The sequence below is a fragment of the Saccopteryx bilineata genome, chromosome 8 (assembly GCF_036850765.1).
Source record: "Saccopteryx bilineata isolate mSacBil1 chromosome 8, mSacBil1_pri_phased_curated, whole genome shotgun sequence".
NCBI classification, from domain to species: domain Eukaryota; kingdom Metazoa; phylum Chordata; class Mammalia; order Chiroptera; family Emballonuridae; genus Saccopteryx; species Saccopteryx bilineata.
In genome coordinates this window covers 41908003-41930304 of record NC_089497.1, presented here as the reverse complement: position 1 = coordinate 41930304, position 22302 = coordinate 41908003, and the positions used below count along the sequence as shown (strand labels likewise).

General features: G+C 39.7%; 2 protein-coding genes across 2 annotated transcripts in view; one reads left to right on the top strand and one right to left on the bottom strand.

Moving 5' to 3' along the window:
* NEPRO (nucleolus and neural progenitor protein) overlaps positions 1–4369 on the top strand; it is a 13355-nt gene extending 8986 nt beyond the window's left edge. Inside the window, exons 8-9 of the mRNA XM_066241005.1 lie at positions 1133–1392; positions 3739–4369. Of these exons, the coding sequence (XP_066097102.1) occupies positions 1133–1392; positions 3739–4201 (723 nt within the window). The 3' untranslated portion in view covers positions 4202–4369. The remainder of the gene's footprint in view (positions 1–1132; positions 1393–3738) is intronic.
* On the bottom strand, positions 4165–22302 carry GTPBP8 (GTP binding protein 8 (putative)). The gene is made up of 6 exons (XM_066241006.1): positions 21953–22302; positions 17287–17385; positions 15084–15214; positions 13640–13739; positions 10867–10985; positions 4165–5474 (listed from the first exon to the last, which is right to left on the bottom strand). Exons 1-6 carry the CDS (start codon positions 22286–22288, stop codon positions 5393–5395), a joined length of 867 nt encoding a protein of 288 aa, XP_066097103.1. The 5' UTR covers positions 22289–22302; the 3' UTR covers positions 4165–5392.

Below are 22302 nucleotides of genomic sequence, written 5' to 3'. Positions count from 1 at the left end.
TATATACTTATAATACTGCATTTACTCTTTACCAGAAACATTTTAACTCCTAAGCCTCACACAGACGGTGAGATAGGTGCTGTTGTTACTGTTTACCTATTTCATGTGAGAACACTGAGGCACAGAAAGGGCAGAAACTTGCTCAGGCTACACAGTAGATACAGGGTGGAGCTGGGATTTCAATGCAGGCAGCTTGGTTTTATATAGTCTTTGTTCTTAACAATTGACACTACTCCCCAAAATAGTTTTGTCAGCTCCTTTAAGAACTGGGGCTCTGTGTGACCTTTGAAACTTCTGTCATCCGTGTACCTATTCCTAGGTTTTGAAGTTGGTTGGTCAGCATCTTATTCATGACTATTACTACCCCATTTTTAGCAATTAGCACTAATGCGCTTAGTTTGCTTTTAGGTAAGACTTCTTTACCTGATCACTAACACAGGGCACTGATAGGTCTCTATTTTATATTTTCTACTATTTTTTTTACATTCTTGAGGGTAAGAAATTTGGAAGGTAAGCTTTGAGTGAAGGATGGAAGAAGACCTATTAGGTAGCATATTTTCATAAACAGTAAAAGTTGGGAAAATTCAGAATTGACTTGCTATGGAAAGATGGATTGAAGAGACAGAGGTACCACAACAAAAGATGGTTGAGTTGGAATTGGAAATGCTACTCAGTAAGCATTTTTAATAGATGTTCAGCAGTTATCTGTCTTCCTATGTTTCCAGGGTACAGAAATAAGTGAAAAACAAGTTGTGGTAGTCCAGAAGTATAGAGAAAATAGCTCTTCAGTGTTTTCTCCCCCCACCAGATAGGATTTGACCAACATTTAATCATGTGGAGTTTTATTCTTATAGGCAGGTAAAAGAGACATGTTAGAATATTTACATCATTTCCCATGTATAACTAAATTCAGCTATAGATGGGATCTATTATAGCACAGAGAGGGAAAGAATCTTGTTAGAAGCAATTAAAGTCTTTTTTAGGACAAAAGGAAAGTACAGTGAGTTTTAAAAAGTTTTTTTTTAAGATAGATTTTAAAATTTTGATAGTCTGTGAGTCAATTTTTCTCTGTTGTCATATATTTACAGTTCAGTAACAAACTGTTTATTTCTCTCACCTTTCCATGTTTCAGGAGGCCAGTTTTGAGTTTAAACATCCTCAATCCCAACTAAAGGCAACCAAACATTCTTCTCAGAAAGTGATAGGAACGTCCTGTGCCAAAAGATTTGTGCAAAGATTCCAAGAGGCTAAGACTTTCACGCAACTTTCTGAAGGAATCCAAAAGGCAATTCTGTGGTGCAAGAGCCAAAAACTCAAGGCTCAGGCTTCCTTTCTGGGCAACAAACTCCTTAAAAGTAACCGTCTTAAACATGTGGAAGCTCAAGGTTATAGGTAGGTAGCATATTACAGAAATATATGGCAAAAGTATCTACCATATATTCAAGTTAGCTTTCTTTAAAATGGGATGTCCAGTAGCCTGAGGAAGGCTAAAAGTGGTATCTACTCGAAGTGGAATTCAGTTTGCTGCTTTTGTTAGGCAAAATTATATCACAAGGAGGAGTAAAGTAAACTTGGTTAATTGGATTAATTCATTTATACTCTTTACCGTTCCATCTGTTTATTCAGAAGCATTAGAAGTGTCTGGGAATACAATAGTGTGTAAGGCAGACTTAATCCTCAGAGCTCTAGCATTAGTAGGAAAGACGGCAGTGTGCCCACAGCTTCAGTGCAGCAGGAAGAGTGTGAGAGCTGAAGAAGAAGGTGCCTGCCTTCTACAAGGGCACACGCCAGACTCCGAGGTCAGGGCCGGGTAATGCTTGTTCAGAGGGGCTGGACTCTCTATGAACTGATTTCTTCCCTTCTTGTGATTTCTTACATTCACAGAACTGCTTAAGGATGGCCATCTTTGATTGTGAGTCAGTCATTATCGCTTGAAATAATACATGAAATTAGACACTTCAGGGTTTTCTTTTTAATTGAAAAACAACAGATGTCCATGATAACATTATCAGTCACAAATGGCTGTAAAGATCCTTAGTCCCCCTTCACAGAGGCAGCCATTCTGAATGTATCCTTCAAGAAATATTCTGTATCCACCATAACTTTTATTTTCATTTATTGATTTTTAGAAAGTGAAGAAGGGAGAGAGAGAAACATTGACCTATTTGTTCCACTTACTTATGCATTTATTAACTGATTTTTATATATGCCCTGACTGGGGATTGAACCTGCAATCTTGGCATATCATGACCTAATTTCTTATCATAGTTATAGACATACATATATATATATTCAGGACTTGATAATGGTTCCCATGGATGAATCACTTTGTCTAAAATTTGTTAAAATTTCTTTTAAAAGGTATGGAAAAGATACTCCCATTTTAGTAAATTTGATAGTGAGGGTTTTGTAAGAAGTTTTGATTAAGATCTAGGGGAGAAAGTAAGTATTCCTAAGGAATAAATTGTTAGAAGGGTTTTACATTGGGATCCCCAAAAGGCCTGTTAGCCTTCGAAAAAGGATTTTTCTCAGGGTGGAAACTCAGCCTGAGATGGAGGGAATTGTTCTGTTCAAGACTGGGTTTAATGTCGGGGTAAATGAGGCCGAGTTGTTAATCATTAAAAGTTAATGAGAAGGATAAACACCCTGGGGTTTATTTGGTTAAACCATTATTTTGTACTTCACAAAAATATAGTGCTCCTTCATCCTGTCCTGTTTCAGTTTCAGTAATGGTACAGTTTAAATCTACTTAGTGCCCACAGTCACTGTGGGGTGGGCAGTACTATTCCCATTATATAGATGAGGAAATACTGTAAAGGATTTTGTTCAGGGTGTTGGAGACCCAGAAGTTGAGATCCTGATTCTCCTGTTTTCATTCTCTCTCTTTCCATTTCAGTAGGGAAATATATTTACCCTCTCCCCACTTAAATCACCGCTTATATTAAGACAAGAAGGTAGTTTGGATCATGAATTACTATTACAGTGGGCTTCCACAAAGGTCTATACTTGTTTAAAAAGGAAGAGGGAGGGTGTTGAGGTAGGAAGTGCAGACCCATCCTAATCCTTCTGGAGTCTGACTCACAAGCAGGGAGGCGTCGGGTACCGACATGCTTTGTAGCAGTGCACCCTGTTCAGAAGCAGAACACCTAAAGTAACCAGCTATCTGAGTTCTGAATTCCCAAACTTGATGATATCTCAATCACAAATTACATAGCTCAAGTCTGTCAATTCGTCTGTGACAGAAGCCCTGTCCTCTCATTATTATATAAACCCCTTCATTTTTATTCCTTTTTCCTTATTCGTTTCCTGCTACACTAAGTTGTTTATCTAGAAATGGGCTAATGCACCCTCACAGGTATTTTGTTTCTATTTGAGATATATCCTTTCCTCAGTTCTACTCCTATTAATTACATTATAAAGAAATTAGTAATTGGGGAAAAGCACTGTTTAGGTACCTTGCTAAGCAGTTTTGGGAGTTACTTTACCTGTGAAACATAATGGGTTCCCCTTTGCCTACAACGTGAACGAGGGGGCTGTGCTCTGAGAGCACAGCTTTGGGTTGAAGCTCCTATTTCCTTATCGTTCTTCATGATTCTGGGAAGTACACAGCCATGGGACTTAGATAAAATGTATATTTTTTGTTGGAAGTTGGCAAAGAGATGTTAAAAGTAGTTTTTTAGAATGTTTTCTCTGCATTTTAACAATATCAGATTTTCCCTTTCTCTCTCTCCTTTACAGCTTGCCCAGGAAACTAGAGTGTATAAAAGCATCTCTGTGCAACTGCCTTCTTCGTGGCTCAGACAGCAAAACTTCAAAACGTCACCTGAGACTAAGACGATCACAGAGTGCATTTTTACTGAGACAGAGAAAACCACAGAGCAAGTGGCAGTCAGTTCTTTTAAAGGAAACTCAGCAGTCCCTTAAAGGGACGCAGAGCTCTACAGATACTAGTCAACGGAGACTCGCACACTGTGCGGTCCTTAGAACTCAGCTCTACCCTAACAGCAAGCAACTCCTGAGTAACAGGGTTACAAAGCCTGTCATACAAACTAAGGAGAAAGAAAACCATGAAAATCCTACGGGAAGCAATGAAAACAAAACTGATCCATGGATCATGATGCAAATAAACAAACATAATACATCAGGAATCATTAAGGAGACAGATGACATTGATGACATTTTTGCTTTAATGGGAGTTTAGATGCTCATGTGTGAGACTGCTAAGTGATTAGCAAACCAGTCCAGTGTTCAGCTGTTTAAGTGCAACTCTCCAGAGCTGGAAGATCTGAAAGCACCTTTGGACTCAAAGGAGCTGATTTAGTGCTACACTGTATAGCAGTTTATTTCAGTTCAATAAACATTTAGAGCAGCTTTGTGTCATTTAATCAAGTGTTTGACTATTAAATAGTCTAAATTGACTAAATGTCATGTTAAGATGAAAAAAAAAAATCTAGCACATCTTGCCCTTGAAAAGTAGATGTAATAATTCCTTCCCTTACTGAAACTGGTAGGTCCATGAAGAACAGTACTTTTATGACCTACCAGGGAATTAAGACCTGCATAATTAGGTCTGTAAAAATCTACTCTGTGCCTTAAGATAAATGGGAAACGGAGGTGGGGAGTAGCAAGCAAGCACCCAAAAGGCCACTTGGGCCTATTTGCTCTGTTATAGGTAAGTCTGCTTCTGAACACCATGGTTGGTTTGCAGCTTCTAATGGTAGTGCTGTCTTGTTTATATTAGTATTGAACTCAAGGTCGCGCTGGCTTGAGCAAGGGGTCACTCAGTCTGCTGTAGCCTCTTGGTCAAGGCACATGTGAGAAAGCAATCACTGAACAACTAAGATGCCACAATGAAGAATTGATGCTTCTTATCTCTCTCCTTTCCTGTCTGTCCCTATTTGTCCCTCTTTCTGCCTCGCAAAATATAGGGACTCAGAAAAAGATAAATTATAGGCATACATATGAGCATTTATCTTCAACCTACCTATCAGTGCTTAACAGAAAAGTAATTCCTTTTTTACTCCATTTTAATACTTTTATATATATATAATAGATATTTCTTTAAAAGATAAAGCCCAACAAATAATATGGCAAATCCTTATCTACACAGTAGTAAATAGGTTTCACCCTTATGGACTTCTGTATGCTGCTCTTGTCAGTTTGTTAAAATAGGAAAAACTGCTAGTGTCTGTTGTAACGAATGGTATAATTCAATCATTTACAAACCTTTTTTCCCCAGGCACAAATTCATTCTTGCTTTGAAAGATGTAGATTTTTAAAGCTGAACTGATCCCAACATCCTCTGCAAATTCTAGATACAAAACATTTAAAACAATGTCGAAATGCTAGGTTTAACTCCAGCTGGCATAAAAATGTTGAGTCTTCAGCTCAACTAGACACCATCAGTCTTAAGATTGCCTGTTATATTTGCTATAAAGCATCTCAACAGATGGATTCCAGAATAGGTCACAGCACTGTGAAAAGAAAAGAAAAATCATTTTCTTCCTTACTTCAGAGGCAGTAATAGATCTGAACTCATCTAACTTGAATAAACTGTTTATAAACTCCGAGACCCATGTGTGAAACAGACATCTTAATTTCTCTTACCTTTCCTCTCTCCCCCAGCTTCCTGTGGTATTCAAAATCTTGTGGTCGACACTGTCTGACTTATTTCCTTCATGATTCTAAAGCTTCCACCACCTATTATTTTGTTTATTTGTCAGACTAAAAGTTGTTTTTGTTTTTTCATGGAGTATAATTGACAACATTGTATTAGTTTCAAATGTACAACATAATGATTCAATATTTGTATATACTGCAAAATGATCACAATAAGTCTAGTTAACAGGTTACTATAGATGATTACAATTTTTTTTCTTGTGATGAGGACTTTTAAGATCTACTCTTAGTAACTTTCAAATATGCAATACAATATTAACTACAGTCACCATGATGTATTACATCCAGGACTTATTTTACAGCTAGAAGTTTGTACCTTTTGACCCCCTTTCCCCATTTCTCCCATCACCCACCCCCACCTCGGGCAAACACCAAACTCTTCACTGCATCTATGAGGTTGGTATTTTGTTGTTTAAATTACACATATAAATGACATCATACAGCGTTTGTCTTTCATTTATTTCACTTAGCATAATGCCGTCAAGGTCCAATTTGCATTTTTGTAAATGGACAAGATTTCATTCTTTTTTTATGGCCAAATAGTATTCCATTGTGTATTCAACCACCTTTTCTTTTATGGACATTTAGGTTGCTTCCATGTCCTAGTTATTGAAAAAAAACGCTGTGGTAAACATGGGGATATCTTTTCAAATATGTTATTTTCACTAGATAAGTATCAGAAATGGAAATGCTGGATCAAATGGTAGTTCTACTTTTAATTTTTTGAGGAATTTTCACACTTTTCCATAATGGCAGTACTAATTTACATTCCCACTAACCCCCCAAGGTTCCTTTTTCTCCACATCCTTGCCAACACTTGTTTCTTGTCTTTTTTGATAATACCCTGACAAGCAGGAGGCGCCTTCGCATTGTGGTTTTGATTTGCATTCCCTGATGATGAATGATGTTCAGCATCTTTTCACGTATCTGTTAACCATTTGTATGTCTTCTCTGGAAAAATGTCTATTCGGATCCTCTGCCCATTTTTTAATCATATAGTTGTTTGCTACTGAGTTGTATAAGTCGTTTGTATATTTTGGGTATTAATCCTTTATCGGATAAATGATTTGTAAATACTTCCTCCCATGTAGTAGAAAGCCTTTTCATTTTGTTGAGTTCCTTTGTCGTGCAGCTTTTTAGTCTGATGTAGTCCTACTTATTTTTCCAAAGGAATCATCACCAAGGCCGTTGTCAAGGAGCTTAGTGACTATGTTTTCCTCTAGGACTTTATGGTTTCAGGTATTACACTCAAGTCCTTAGTCTATTTTGAATTAATTTTTGTGTATAGTAGTTTAATTTCATTCTTTTGCATGTGGCTGTGCAGTTTTCCCAACACCAGGTATTGAAGAGACTGTCCTTTCTCCATTGTATATTTCTGGCTCCTTTGTTGTAAATCAACTGACCATATGCATGGGCTTATTTCTAGACTCCTTATTCTATTCTACTGAATTTTGTGTGTTTTTGTGCCAATAGCATACTGTTTTGATTACTAGAGCTTTGTAATATAGTTTGAAATTAGGAAGCATGATGGCTCCAACTTTATTCTTTCTTAAGATTTCTTTGGCTATTCAGGGTCTTTTGTGGTTCTGTGTAAATTTTAAAATTATTCTATTTCTGTGAAAAATGTCATTGGAATATCTTGTTTTATATTTTTATTTAAAAATTTTTTTTAGATTTTTATTTATTCATTTTAAAGAGGAGGGAGGGAGGGAGGGAGGGAGAGAGAGAGAGAAGGGGGAGGAGCAGGAAGCATCAACTCCCATATGTGCCCCAATCAGGTTAGCCCAGGGTTTCGAACTGGTGACTTCAGTGTTCCAGGTCAATGCTCTATCCACTGCACCACCACAGGTCAGGCAGAACATCTTCTATTTTGCTTTTTATTTCCAATACTAAAAGGTTTGATCTTTTAGTTTGCTGTTTTTATGACAAGATGCAATCACCCTGATCATTTAGACCTCTTTTCATGATTTAAAAAAAATCATCACCATTATTGTATCAGTTATTTATCTGTCTCACTATATCCATCCATATCCATTCATCCATTTGTCAGCACTGAAGTGACCACATGCTTCCTCAAGATATATGGACTTTTATGGAAATACTGTGACTTTTATGGATACTGGTATGGTGTATACCTATATATAAAACAGGTCAACTCTTTTCTCCTGCATTGCTAATTCCCTTCCTGATAAAAGTACAGCATTTTGGACTTTTTGACAAAACCTGCTTGCTTGAGAATAGCCCATAATTATTCTTGGGTTATAAACAAAGTTATACAGTTTACAGGAGAGATAAGTACAAGGTAGCAGTTTACAGGAGAGATAAATACAGTTTACAGGAGAGATAAATACAAGGTAGCTAATTATGACACCTTGAACTCATTTGTGACATTTCTGTCAACTCATGATTTTCTTTGTCATTACAATCAGTTCTCATTTGCTTGGGATTTTACTACACAGAAAACCTCAGAAGCAATTACACTGTGCCTACTTACGTATTTCTTTCATACCATTAATGAGAGATTGATTCCAGCATCAATCTTTAGGAGCCTTTCACCACTTACACTTCCCCACTCAGCTGGGGCAGAGTTCAGACACGATGGTTACCACTTAAGTTTTGCCTATAGGCTTAATGGCCAAACTCTCTGGATGTCTACTTACATTTCCACCTTCTATCAAGATCATACAGGAAGGGAAAGAACTAAAATCTGATTTATTTTGTAATAATTATTCTGTGAATAGGCCAGATCCATCTGCAGAGTTGATCATGGTAGTAAATGCAAGGCTTATATACAACTCTACTTTCTGAACTGGGGTTTGAGAACTACAGAGGACAGCCTGCCAATTTCCTGCACGTGTCACTGTGGTATAGTGAACAATGACGTTCTTCAAAGTCAGCAGGCTTGGACTTCAAGTGCTGTGTGGCTTCTATAGTGGCTTGATTACCTATGGTGAGTAGTACATGGCAGCAGTCATTCCGGGGTCACACAGCAGAGAATGCTTGCATATCTAAAGAGGGAGGGAATGCCTCTGAAAAGTATTAAGAATCTGATATTCTGGGTTGCTGGCCTGACCCTGCTATTTACTGACTGACTGACTGACCTTTGGCAAGGAAGGAAACTAATATATATATATTTTTATAATTAGAGTACATCAGTCACAATACATTTTTACTTTAATCCTTCTAACAATCACATTTTTACTAGTCATAAAAGACTAATAAAATAAAATAGGTTGCTTTAAAATCTATAGTTAAGAAGTAGAGAAATCATGCAAAGCCATGGCCTGTCTCTAAAGCTCATGCTCTTTTTTCATTAGAGCCAACACCTCTCTAAACTCACTTTATTTCTCTGACTTGTAATCATGAAATAGGAATGTTTATTTTGGGGAGCAATTAAATATTTTGAATGATCTTGTGACATAACGTGCCCAAGACCATCAGTTTTCAGAGCTCTAGTTCTTAATGTCGGGCTACCATCTGGCTGGATTAGCCTGGCAGCATAGAGCTTGGAGCAGTGTGGGACTACTGCTCGATCACTCCCTTGTTTTAGATACTGTAATTCTATTAATGTAGCTCAAGAAAAAACTGTCAGTTATTCCCTAGCTCCGTTATACTGTTGATTCAAACTCAGCTTCTAGTCAACTAAAACTTAGTATTTTAAAAAATAAGTGCTATGAAAGCAAAATTACCCATCTTAGGTTTGTGTTGCCTTTTTAGATGAAGTCTCACTTTCTTATTATTAAATAGTTAAAAGAAACAGCTATTTTTCTATGACAATGCTCAGGGTTCTAAGAAGAATTAGGATTTCATTCCTGCCCCCAGGAGTTTCACTGTATATATAGGACACAGACAAATGAACAGGATAAACACTCAAAGATAAGAAAGGGAAGAAGAGCATTTTGTAAGAGTGAATGAAGATGGATTTTGACAGGTTTGTTCATAATTATAATTTTTTACAAATAGATTTTATTTATTGATTTTTGGAAAAAAGAGAGAGAAAGAGAGGAAGAGAGGGAGAGTGAGAAAGAGTGGGGAGAAGTGGGAAGCATTTACATGTATTAGTTGCTTCCTGTGGGTGCCTTGATCAGGCAAGGCCAGAGAACTGAACCGACTACTTTAGCACTGCATGTCAACACTTTACCCGCTGCGCCCCCACAGGTCAGGCCCATAATTACAATTTAAATGTGATTTGCATTTGTAGGAAGAAGAATGATTGCTTAGAGCAGTGGTCCCCAACCTTTTTTGGGCCACAGACTGGTTTAATGTCAGAAAATATTTTCACAGACCAGCCTTTAGGGTGGGATGGATAAATGTATCACGTGACCGAGACAAGCGTTGAGAGTGAGTCTTAGACATATGTAACAGAGGGAATCTGGTCATTTTTTAAAAATAAAACATCATTCAGACTTAAATATAAATAAAACGGAAATAATGTAAGTTATTTATTCTTTCTCTGTGGACTGGTACCAAATGGCCCACAGACCGGTACCGGTCCGTGGCCCGGGGGTTGGGGACCACTGGCTTAGAGGACAGTTTCATATATAACTGCTACTTAGTTTCAGTATTTTCTCATAGCAACCCCACAGTGCCTTTCACAAAAAATTAAGACTAATAAAATTACAGGGAGTGGCACTGTCTCTCTACAACAGTTCAGGTTAATTACTGTGTTCAAGGAATACAATGAAAGTCCTAACTCATGTTTTATTGCTAAACCATATCTAATATCTCAAAAATTGCCAGCTGAGGAAATAACCATTCCATCTGCTACCAATGCTTAATTCCAACTTATATGAAACATTTCTTCTTTATATATGGTCCTTTCTACCCTTCATAGCCTGAAAGAGTTTTCTACCATAAAGGTAAGTCATGTTTCTTTGGAAATGAGAAAAGGATGGTAGTATCTTTATTGTGGTTGTTGTTTAGCTGATTCTAAAAACTAAAGTTTTCACTTCTTTTGTGGTATAGGGTTGAGCTAGGCTGAGAAGGAAAGAGAGCAAAGATATGGGTTGTGCCAATAAATCATGGCCAAGTGCATAGTCTTCCAAACTTCCCTAATTTTATGTGATACTTCAATTTAGGAAACACCAATTTGCGCTTGATTTTAGCCGAAAGGCCGAGGAGTCTAGGAAACACTGATAAAATACTAAAGGTTGTTAGTATATAAACTAAAAACAATTCAACTCTTACCTTACAGGAAACAACTGAGGAAAACATCCTTGTGTTTTAGTGTCAACAAATTTCTGGATCTGAAGCACTTGTTTTAAAAGATGTCCCTTGGAAGATTTGTCAATTTTCGTTAATACCATCTGCAAGAAAACAAATATTAAAGCATTAGAAATAAAGTATTTTTTAATATACAGTTTTACACATTTTAGCTACAAATTTTCAATAATTAGGTGACCCATGCAAGTTTTATAATCTCTGTACTTGTTTCCTCATCTATAAAAAAAAAAAGCAGTGTGTACTAAAAAGAATTATTGTGAAGTTTAAATGAGTTAATGTATGCAATGTAAAGCATACGCTATGTGTCTGCTGTTTAATGGTGCTTTAACTACATAGGACTATACTACCTTACATACAAAACCAGTGAAAAGCACCCTGGAGCCAGCTACATTTGCAACTACCATAAACCAAATGTTTCATTTGATCACTATAAATCTCGTGGTTGAAGGTACAGAAGTGAGTATTATTAAGTTGATTCATATAAAATTGCCAACTTATAGTCATTTTTGACCTACAAAATAGTTCTATTTTACATATAATAATGTAAAGGAAAAATAAGAAAACAAGCTATTTGTAGGTTGTATCGATTATTCCAAGTTATATACAGTTATAGTCTAAATAAGCCTAAAATTTACTAGGCTTACTAGTAAATAATTACTTTGAATAATTTACTTATTCAAAGACAATTACATACTTGAGGAAGGTCAAGGCATGGCTCATTATAAAATCAATTAAGAAGTAAAACTTTGATCTATCAGATTTTCTTGAGGAATTTCTATAAAATTAAATTTCCTGACTCATCATTTATACTTTTCAGTTATAGAAAGTATAAATGGCAGAGGAGAAACAAAAAGTGTGTAGCTTTTAATGACCTGTGAATCCTGCCAAATGGGAGTCTTTCCTCATAAAGGCAAATGCTGATATTTAAAAGGAAATATATCCTGGAGAGTTAGCTCAGTTAGTTAAGAGCATCATCGGCCCGAAATGACAAGGTTCCTGGTTCGATACCCAGTCAGAGCACACACGGGAAGCAACCAATGAATGTACAATTAAATGGAACAACAAATGAATGCTTCTCCCCCACCCTACCCCACCCCCTGCCTCCTTTTCCTTCTCTCTGTCTTAAAAAAAAAAAAAAAGAAAAAGAAAAAAAAAAATTAAGCCCTGGTCGGACAGCACAGTTGGCTGGAATGTCATCCTGAGCTAGTTCAATTGTATGATCAGGGCACATACAGGCGCAGCTCCATGTTCCTTTTTTTTTCTCTTTCTCTCTCAAAAATTGAAATAAAATAAAATAAAATGAAATATAATTACTCTATTTCAAACTCTTCTTCAAAAAAGAAAGTAATTGTTCTTTAAAGTAAAAACTGAAGAAAATATATGATTTCACAACTGGTACCTATGATAACAAATCAGGAATACTATCATTAAAAAAAACATTAGCATTTTTTAGGCATTTTTAGTATGTAGTCTATGTTTATCAATCCTTTGGCTTCTCATTATTGTAGGTTATCACTAATGCTTCACAGGGCTTTGCAAACCCCAAGAACTCCTTAACTATAAGAATACAGAAACGGGCCCTGGCCAGTTGGCTCAGTGGTAGAGTGTCGGCCTGGTGTGCGGAAGTCCCGGGTTTGATTCCCGGCCAGGGCACACAGGAGAAGCGCCCATCTGCTTCTCCAGCCCTCCCCCTCTCCTTCCTCTCTGTCTCTCTCTTCCCCTTCCGCAGCCAAGGCTCCATTGGAGCAAAGATGGCCCGGGCGCTGAGGATGGCTCCATGGCCTCTGCCTCAGGCGCTAGAGTGGCTCTGGTTGCAACATGGCGACGCCCCGGATGGGCAGAGCATCCCCCCCTGGTGGGCGTGCCGGGTGGATCCCGGTGGGGTGCATGCGGGAGTCTGTCTGACTGCCTCCCCGTTTCTAGCTTCAGAAAAAAAGAAAAAAAAAAAAAGGAAAAAAAAAGAAAAAAAAAAAAGGAAAAAAAAAGAATACAGAAACGTTGCTGACTAGTAACATAGTTTGATTAACATCAAATTCAACTGTTACATTTTAGTGGTTTTCTGACTTTTTAAAAAATCAAATTATAGTCAATGGATTCTTCACTATTCCTTAGAAAGGAACTTTAAGAGTGCTATTTTATTTGTAAAAATCACTTTTTGTTTCTCACTCCAAAATAAATGTGGATACCAACTGAATAATCTGTATTCTATTCCAGAGCAAATAACAGAAAGAACACTGGTAAAATATTCCCTGAAGAAATTTGTTTCTTTAAGAATACAGAATAAAATCCTACTCGTGTGTGCTGAAACCAGCTCTGTTCTTGTAATGGTTCTTAAATTTCAATTTAGTTTAGCAATTTTTCAGTTGCAGTTTTATTTACATACTGATATCATCTTCCAAACTGATGTTAAAGAGCTACTAACATGTTTTAGACAAATGTTTATAGTTTTTTAAAAATCTCAAATAAAAGCACCCAGGAACACTAAACAGCTTTATAAAACTTTTAATATAATTTTGAAAACTTAAAAGCTGAGAGAAGGAAAAGAGAATAAAATTAGCACAGAACTTATTAATGGCTGAGAATTGAGAAGATTATTCAAAAAGAACTCCTTTTATCTCTTGAAGAGGGAAGACCTACTTATTCTTTAAAAAGACACACACACACACACACACACACACACACACACACACACGACCGGTACTTCTAACTGCGACCATAATTCAAAAGAAATACTTACCACATAAGGTAATGCAAGTTCTTCACACATTTCTATGGCAATATTGTCTGCTTTTTGAATCCCAACAACACTATCCACTAACAAAAATGTTCTCATCAAACTAGAATGTAGAAATATAGATTAATGACAATTTAAAATCCATTCATTTCTCCCTTTGACTCTCGATATACTAATAAATTTTCCTTTGACTAATTTTTAATGCAAAATTGAAAAATTTCTTTAGGCAAAAGGAATTCTCAGTAAACTTGTAAGTCCACCTTACAGTCCAATATTTAACTAAATTTACTTCAGTAGCATGTATTGAACTTGAGCATGACACTATACTTGACACTGAATACAGCCCTTTCTTCTATGAGCTTGAACTGAAGTGGAAGAGAGAGGTATGAACCCAATTAACTACGTTATCATAAAAATGTCTGAATTTTCAACTATTAAGACTAACAGATAACACAAACCAGACACACTATATTTTGTATTTTCTTGTGAAAATATTTCATCTTAGTTTCTATGTAAAGCCATAAAAAGCAAGGTATTTTTTTTCATACTTCAAAAGTTTAACATAAACTCTATATATGTGCAAAGTTTGAAACATACAACTGCCATTTGAGTACCAAAGGAAACAAAAAAAATGGTAACATTGACATAGGATGTGATGTCAGAAGTACTTTAAGAATGAGTCGAATTTATAGAAGTTTATTTAAATTTGGTAAATACCACCTTAACCAACAATTTCCATGTTCAAAATTAGCCATCTGAGAGTTTGGTATAAAAAAATGTTAGGGCCCTGGCCGGTTGGCTCAGTGGTAGAGCGTCGGCCTGGCGTGCAAAGTCCTGGGTTCGATTCCCGGCCAGGGCACACAGGAGAAGCGCCCATCTGCTTCTCTACCTCTCCCCCCCTCCTTCCTCTCTGTCTCTCTCTTCCCCTCCCGCAGCGAGGCTCCATTGGAGCAAAGATGGCCCGGGCGCTGGGGATGGCTCTTTGGCCTCTGCCCCAGGCGCTAGAGTGGCTCTGGTCGCGACAGAGTGATGCCCCGGAGGGGCAGAGCATCGCCCCCTGGTGGGCAGAGCGTTGCCCCCTGGTGGGCGTGCCAGGTGGATCCCGGTCGGGTGCATGCGGGAGTCTGTCTGACTGTCTATCCCCGTTTCCAGCTTCAGAAAAATACAAAAAAAAAAATATGTTAGTAAACTCTGCTGAAGTACTATTCATTGTCTCATTTTAGGAAAACACTTGAATTTAAGATTAAGCTAACCTAGGAAAAAAGCAAAGCAAGCAGGAAATACCTTGGCCCAAAATATTGTGTTGCAGAATATTATAACAAAATGGACGTTCTAAAAGAAGTCACTTGATAAAACTGAAGTAGTCATCATGTGTAGAATGCTCTAGTAATAAAAATATGCTTTTGGGTTCAATGTACAACTATTATAAAAACTTATTTTTCCTTACTTCTTGCGTTCTTTTAGATAGGTCTCTACCATATCAACAAAGTCTTCAGGTGCTCTATAGCCATAACCTGGCATGTCCACCAATGTAAAATATTTTCCAACCTTGAAAAAATTCATTTTCTTTGTGTGCCCCTGATAAATGAAAAAATGGAAGCTTCCTTAAAATATATCCTTTATATATTTCACCACTCAAAATATTTTCTAAACAATCATACGTATTAATATTGTATTATTATTATTAACATAATAACAAGTATTCTGTATATAATCCCAACTATGCTGATGATGACACAGGAAAGGAACAGAAGTGACTGGATAAAAGCTTAGATGATATGACTACTTCTCTCCAACTCCTAATTTTAACGGAATATATGTGACTTAAGAAGAACTTTAGATTCCATATTATAAATATATAGACAAAATATTTTGGAGTCTTTCTTATTTCATTAGCTCTTTCCCAGTGAAAAAGTTGATGTGTTCTAAATGGTGTGACTGTACTAGTCAATAGTCTCTGCTGAGTAATGTATCTCTAAAGAGAAATGAATTATGGCACAGGTAAGTTAAACGCTTACTGTTAGTCATACAGTCATCAAACCTAGATGCAAAAGTTGATAGTTTATTACGCCTAGATTATTGCTTCCCTAAAATCAACATGTCTTGCCTTTTTCATTAGATGAGTTTTAGTGCTTTCATTCAACCATTTTTAAAAAGCATGAAACACTATAAAATATGTGTATAACTAAAATTGATGTACAAGTAAGTGGTTTATTCATGGTTTTGTGTCTATGGAAATTTATTAATCAGAAAGGAAAGATGAAGATAAACAACTTAAAAAGCCAAATGTTAGGAACTTAGAACAAATATTTTCGGAGGAAAGATTTTTATAAACGGGGCTTCAGTTCTCAGTCAGCTAAGTGTCTATCTGTAGGAAAATGATGTTAGAATGACAGATTAGGAATGTCAAAAATACATTTCTCGGCCCTGGCCAGTTGGCTCAGTGGTAGAGCGTCGGCCTGGCGTGCAGAAGTCCCGGGTTCGATTCCGGGCCAGGGCACACAGGAGAAGCACCCATCTGCTTCTCTACCCCTCCACCTCTCCTTTCTCTCTATCTCTCTCTTCCCCTCCCGCAGCGAGGCTCCATTGGAGCAAAGATGGCCTGGGCGCTGGGGATGGCTCCTTGGCCTCTGCCCCAGGCGCTACAGTGGCTCTGGTTGCAACAGAGCGACGCCCCGGAGGGGCAGAGCATCGACCCCTGGTGGGCAGAGCATCGCCTCCTGGTGGGCGTGCTGGGTGGATCCCGGTCGGGTACATGCGGGAGTCTGTCTGACTGTCTCTCCCGGTTCCAGCTTCAGAAAAATACAAAAAAAAAAAAAAAAAAAAAAAGTACACTTCTCGCATTGTCCTCTGATAGCAGGAAGGGAACCAGCCTCCCTAGAAGTGAGAGTTTAGCTGAGCTATCTGGTAAGGTAGGGCAGGAGGATTAATGAATGACAATCATCATCAGTGACAGAGCCAGGGAATCCACTCTATGAAGTAAGTGGGCAGCAAGAGAGGACTAGTGAGCCTCCCGGAAGAGGTGCAATGCAAGGGAAGGGGACAGCAAGCACTGGGTTGGTGGTAATGTTTTGCCATGGACAGACAGATAATAAGGTGAGGGGCACTGGGGTAGGTTTTGAAGAGAAGGTATCTTAGATACTAGATGGCTGCATCATTGAGAAGGAAGTAAAGGAAACTAGAAAATGACAGAAAGCTCCTACAGCAGACCGTCTGGAACAGTAAGCACATGGTATGGCACAGGGTAAGCTGGGGGTTGCCTGACTAGTGTTATGTATCAGTTAGCAAGGAATAAGAGATTACAGGAGGAAAGAAAACACTCTGAAACGGTTTCCTCGGAAATCAATGTAGAACTAGATGATCGTTCTCAGAAGCAAATACAGAATGACAACAGAAAAACTGTGGAAAAGATTTAGACCAAGAAAGACTTCCTCAAGATACTGGAAGACTACTAAAATAAATCCAGACGTATTTCCTTTTCTTCAAAGAAATACACAGGCATTAATGAAATGTCTTACTTTATTACTACTATTTGAAAGAAGTCACTTTTCTAGGAACTTGGCAATTATGATTTCTTGTACCTTCCAACATTTATTAGTCACTTTAGTCAATTCATAGATATTTCACACAGATTTTAAATTTCAACATACCGGTTTTTTGGAGACTCTAACTTCAACCTCTGGAGCCAATGAAAATAAAGCCTTTATTAGAGAAGATTTTCCAACATTGCTTCTGCCTATAAAACACACCTTATACAAGAAAAAAAGAAGGGGTTCTGGGTGAAAAAGGTGAAAAGATTAAGCAAAACAAACAAATAAAAAAACCTTCATAGACACAGACAACACTATGGTCATTACCAGAGGGAAAATGAGGTAGACAGAAGAGGGTAAAGGGGATAAATGGTGACGGAGGGGGACTTGACTTGGGGTGGTGAGCACACAATACAGTGTACAGATGATGTGTTATAGAACTGTACACCTGACACCTGTATAATTTTATTAAGCATTGTCACCCCAATAAATTCAATAACAATTTTTAAAAAGAAAAACACAATTGAGTATTAGTATATGTATTCAATTACACACACACACACACACACACACACACATATATGATTAGCTGTAAAAATCTGTCAAACTATTCAGTCTTGCCTAGCCATAAAAAGTGGCTTATGCTTAGTCAAACCTCAAAATTCTAACAAACAGCTGCTATCTACTGAATCATGTCAACATGCCAGGTGTAGTGCTAAGCACTTAACATATATTTTCTTATTTACCTTTTACAACATCCCTGGGATAGCGAATATTGTTATCCTCATTTTACAGATGATAAAACGAGGCAGAAAGAGGTTAAATAACTGGCCCAAAACTATACAGCTAGAAAGAGAAGGAGTTGAAATTTGAACTTGAGATACCTATTATCCAGAGCCTGTGCTTCTAATTACACTATGCTACTCAAGAATATCTGCAACATTTATTAAACATTCTATATTTACAAAGCTTTTAGAAGTGAGAATCACGTTTCCCCACAAACTCTCAGAGTACACTATAATTAAGAAGTTATTCCTTTGTCTTGAACTCTCTCCTCTTCCAATTAAGCTTTTCTCCATTAGTTCTCTATACTGTAGAAAGCAACAGAATATTCCTGATAGTAACCATGAATACAGATTGCTCTGCTTTTTAACATGGTATTAAAGGGGGCACAATACCAGTCAGTGGTTCTAAATGAGGACAGTACCGCCACCTGGGGCATGTTTTGGAAACTGGTAAGAAAAGTTTTGATTATCAATATCATCCAGCAGCATTCAGTGGGCAAGGGGCCAGGGATGCTATTTATTGTGCAAACCGGGTTCCTTCCAAATGAATTGATCTGAATCCTGCATAAATTCAAAATGCAGTCAGATTAAATCCAATGATAACCTACAGATAATAAAACTGTATTACACAATAAAACGAATTACACAAAAAGTCCAGTCATTTCAAGCTTAAATCAAAACGCGACGCTATCTGAAAATCACTAATACATATGCTCTTAAATTATAGCAGTTCTAAATACATTAGAAGAAAATTTTCAGGGCGGTAGTGCAATTACAACAAATACAGCAGGTCCTTGAATAAGATCCTTTGCTCAACATCGCTCATGAGGGAAAAAAAGTCAATTCGGGGCCAGGAGTACTGTTTGTGTGGAGTTTGCATGTTCTCCCCATGTTTGTGTGGGTTTCTCTGAGTATGTCCACATCCCAATTTTGTGCACATTAGGTGAACCGGCGAGTCTACACTGCACCTCTGAGTGAGTGCGGGTGTGAGTCCTGCAGGACATCCTGTCCGGCGCTGGCGGGTGTGAGTCCAGCAGGACATCCTGTCCCACGCTGGTAGGTGTGTGTGAGTCCAGCAGGACATCCTGTCCCGCGCTGGCGGGGGTGCGTGAGTCCAGCAGGACATCCTGTCCCGCGCTGGCGGGTGTGTGTGAGTCCAGCAGGACATCCTGTCCCGCGCTGGCGGGTGTGTGTGAGTCCTGCAGGACATCCTGTCCCGCGCTGGCGGGTGTGTGTGAGTCCAGCAGGACATCCTGTCCCGCGCTGGCGGGTGTGTGTGAGTCCAGCAGGACATCCTGTCCCGCACTGGTGGGTGTGAGTCCAGCAGGACATCCTGTCCCGCACTGGTGGGTGTGAGTCCAGCAGGACATCCTGTCCCGCACTGGTGGGTGTGAGTCCTGCAGGACATCCTGTCCCGCGCTGGCGGGTGTGTGTGAGTCCTGCAGGACATCCTGTCCCGCGCTGGCGGGTGTGTGTGAGTCCAGCAGGACATCCTGTCCCGCGCTGGCGGGTGCGTGAGTCCAGCAGGACATCCTGTCCTGCGCTGGCGGGTGCGTGAGTCCAGCAGGACATCCTGTCCCGCGCTGGCGGGTGTGTGTGAGTCCAGCAGGACATCCTGTCCCGCACTGGTGGGTGTGAGTCCAGCAGGACATCCTGTCCCGCACTGGTGGGTGTGAGTCCAGCAGGACATCCTGTCCCGCACTGGTGGGTGTGAGTCCTGCAGGACATCCTGTCCCACGCTGGCGGGTGTGTGAGTCCAGCAGGACATCCTGTCCCGCGCTGGCGGGTGTGCGTGAGTCCAGCAGGACATCCTGTCCCGCGCTGGCGGGTGTGTGTGAGTCCAGCAGGACATCCTGTCCCGCGCTGGCGGGCATGTGTGTGAATCCAGCAGGACATCCTGTCCCGCGCTGGCGGGTGTGTGAGTCCAGCAGGACATCCTGTCCCGCGCTGGTGGGTGTGAGTCCAGCAGGACATCCTGTCCCGCACTGGCGGGTGTGTGAGTCCAGCAGGACTTCCTGTCCCACGCTGGTGGGTGTGTGAGTCCAGCAGGACATCCTGTCCCGCGCTGGTGGGTGTGAGTCCAGCAGGACTTCCTGTCCCGTGCTGGCGGGCATGTGTGTGAATCCAGCAGGACATCCTGTCCCGCGCTGACGGGTGTGTGTGAGTCCAGCAGGACATCCTGTCCCGCGCTGGCGGGTGTGAGTCCTGCAGGACATCCTGTCCCACACTGGCAGGTGTGAGTCCAGCAGGACATCCTGTCCAGCGCTGGCGGGTGTGTGTGAGTCCAGCAGGACATCCTGTCCCGCGCTGGCAGGTGTGAGTCCAGCAGGACACCCTGTCCCGCGCTGACAGGTGTGTGTGAGTCCTGCAGGACATCCTGCCCAGCGCTGGTTCCCACCTGGCGCCCTGAGCTGCCCGGAATGGCTCGGTCCCTGATACCCTGAACTGGAATAAACAGGTAGAAAATAATTACGTTACATGTTTTTATTAGTCGTTCTTACATGTATGTATAGTTCACATTTATTTCAGTGTTTAATATCAGAAAGGTTTTGAGTCTTTATTTAGACTAGAAAGCCCGGCGGTCATACGAAATGACCGCTGTTCTAGATATTATAAATTGTAATTAAAATGATTTGTGCAAAGGTGTCTGCTAATTCAAACTGAATTACCCAGGGCAGGAGGCGAGGATGCCCTTTTGCTTAGTGCCCCACGGGGTTTCCCCCCTTCTACTTGCTTAATTGCTTAAAGTAGAGTGCAATGAAGGAAACCACTGGCGGTACATTTCTTAATAGCCACTGCTAGCTCAATAAATAAAGGTGATTTAAATAATAAAATGTTAATTCACATGTCAAAGATCTCTTTGTACACAACATTTGTGTAGATCTTTCCATCATTTTTAAGCCCGCCTTGCAGAGGACCATCAATTATTTTAATTTTACATCCGTTCTTTCACGAACTCTTGAACAGGCAACATAAAGTTGACCGTGTCCAAATGCAGGCTCAGGTAAAAAAAAATGCCAACACGCTTAAGCGTTTGGCCCTGAGACTTATTGATGGTCATAACAAAGGCAAGTTTTACAGGAAATTGTCTACGTCTCAATTGAAACGGCAACCCTGTTTGAGATGGAGCCAAATCAATTCTTGGAATGACATGTATTTCACCTTTAGAGGAGCCAGTCAAAGACTTAGCTATTATGACATTATTTTTCAATTGGAGAACTTCTAGTCTTGTACCATTGCAAAGACCCCTTCTGGTGTTAATATTTCTTAACAGCATAATAATTGCTCCAATCTTTAACCTCAATTTGTGAGGTGGCATGCCAGAAGGCGGGACTATTTGAATGCCGTGGCAACTTCACCCCATTGGCTAGTACAGTTACGCAAGCAACCAATAAGCTATCAGCGACAAACAGACACTTAAGCTGCATATTATAAAGATGTTAGGTGATGTTTTGGGACCAGAAATATGCCACGGGAATTTAACTCTTGTATTAATTAGCCTTCGGTAAAACTGATTTTGTTATAGTAGTTATGTTGCTTCAAGTCTTGGTTTCCAAGAAACTATCACTATGTAGTGAGCACCTGCTATTCGACGTAAAGAGAGAAGCGCTTTCTTTGATCAGACTTAGAACAAAACATGAAACTGCGGTACCTGCACAAAATGTACAATCGGGGGATGTCACTAAAGTAGCTTTTAAAAACCTACATTATCGCCATCTATGTATCTTTTTTTTCTTTACACATGACTTTCTTCACTTTGTCTTCCCCTATTTTAATAAGAAAAAAATTAAAAGGATAACTGAACGCTTAGTTTGGGTTTTTAAACCTTTCAAAGTCTTCCATATTCATAACCAAACTAATTGAAACTAGATTTACTCACTCAGGGAAAACAGTTAAACGCTTCCACACAAAGTTAGGAAATCTCTCCCATTTTGTGACGAGAACGGGTGACAGCAGAAACCCGGCCCAAAGCTCCCCGCCGGCGGCCGGCGCGCCCTCACCTCCGGGCGGGCGAGGGCCGGGGCGTGGTCCAGGCGCACCGCCGAGCTGTGGTACTCGATGCGGTTCCGCTCAGTGGCCGTGAAGAACCAGTCTGCCCTGGCGATGTCCTCCAGGCGCGGGTCGAAGGTCTTCAGGTGCAAGTCGGGCTTGGAGTCAGGGAGGAGGTACCGTTCGAGATCTTGTAATGGGAATACAAGCTTCGTCAGTTGGCTTTTTGGCAGCTGTCGAACCTCTGTGAAGGCGTGTGGCTTGCTGTAAGGTCGGCTTACACGCCCCAGCGCTGTGGCCACCTCAAAGAACCTGCCAATGCCAGGAAGCAGCCCGGGCGCTGCCATCTTTCTTTCACAGA

Bases quoted from the DNA above. Each gene is read 5' to 3' on its own strand.
- GTPBP8 (XM_066241006.1), bottom strand. From the start codon at position 22,288: ATGGCAGCGCCCGGGCTGCTTCCTGGCATTGGCAGGTTCTTTGAGGTG. The intron at 13,740-15,083 runs GTAAGGAAAAAT...TCTACATTCTAG, and splicing joins TATCTAAAAGAACGCAAGAA to TTTGATGAGAACATTTTTGT. The intron at 5,475-10,866 runs GTAAGAGTTGAA...TTCTTTTCACAG, and splicing joins CCTCAGTTGTTTCCTGTAAG to TGCTGTGACCTATTCTGGAA.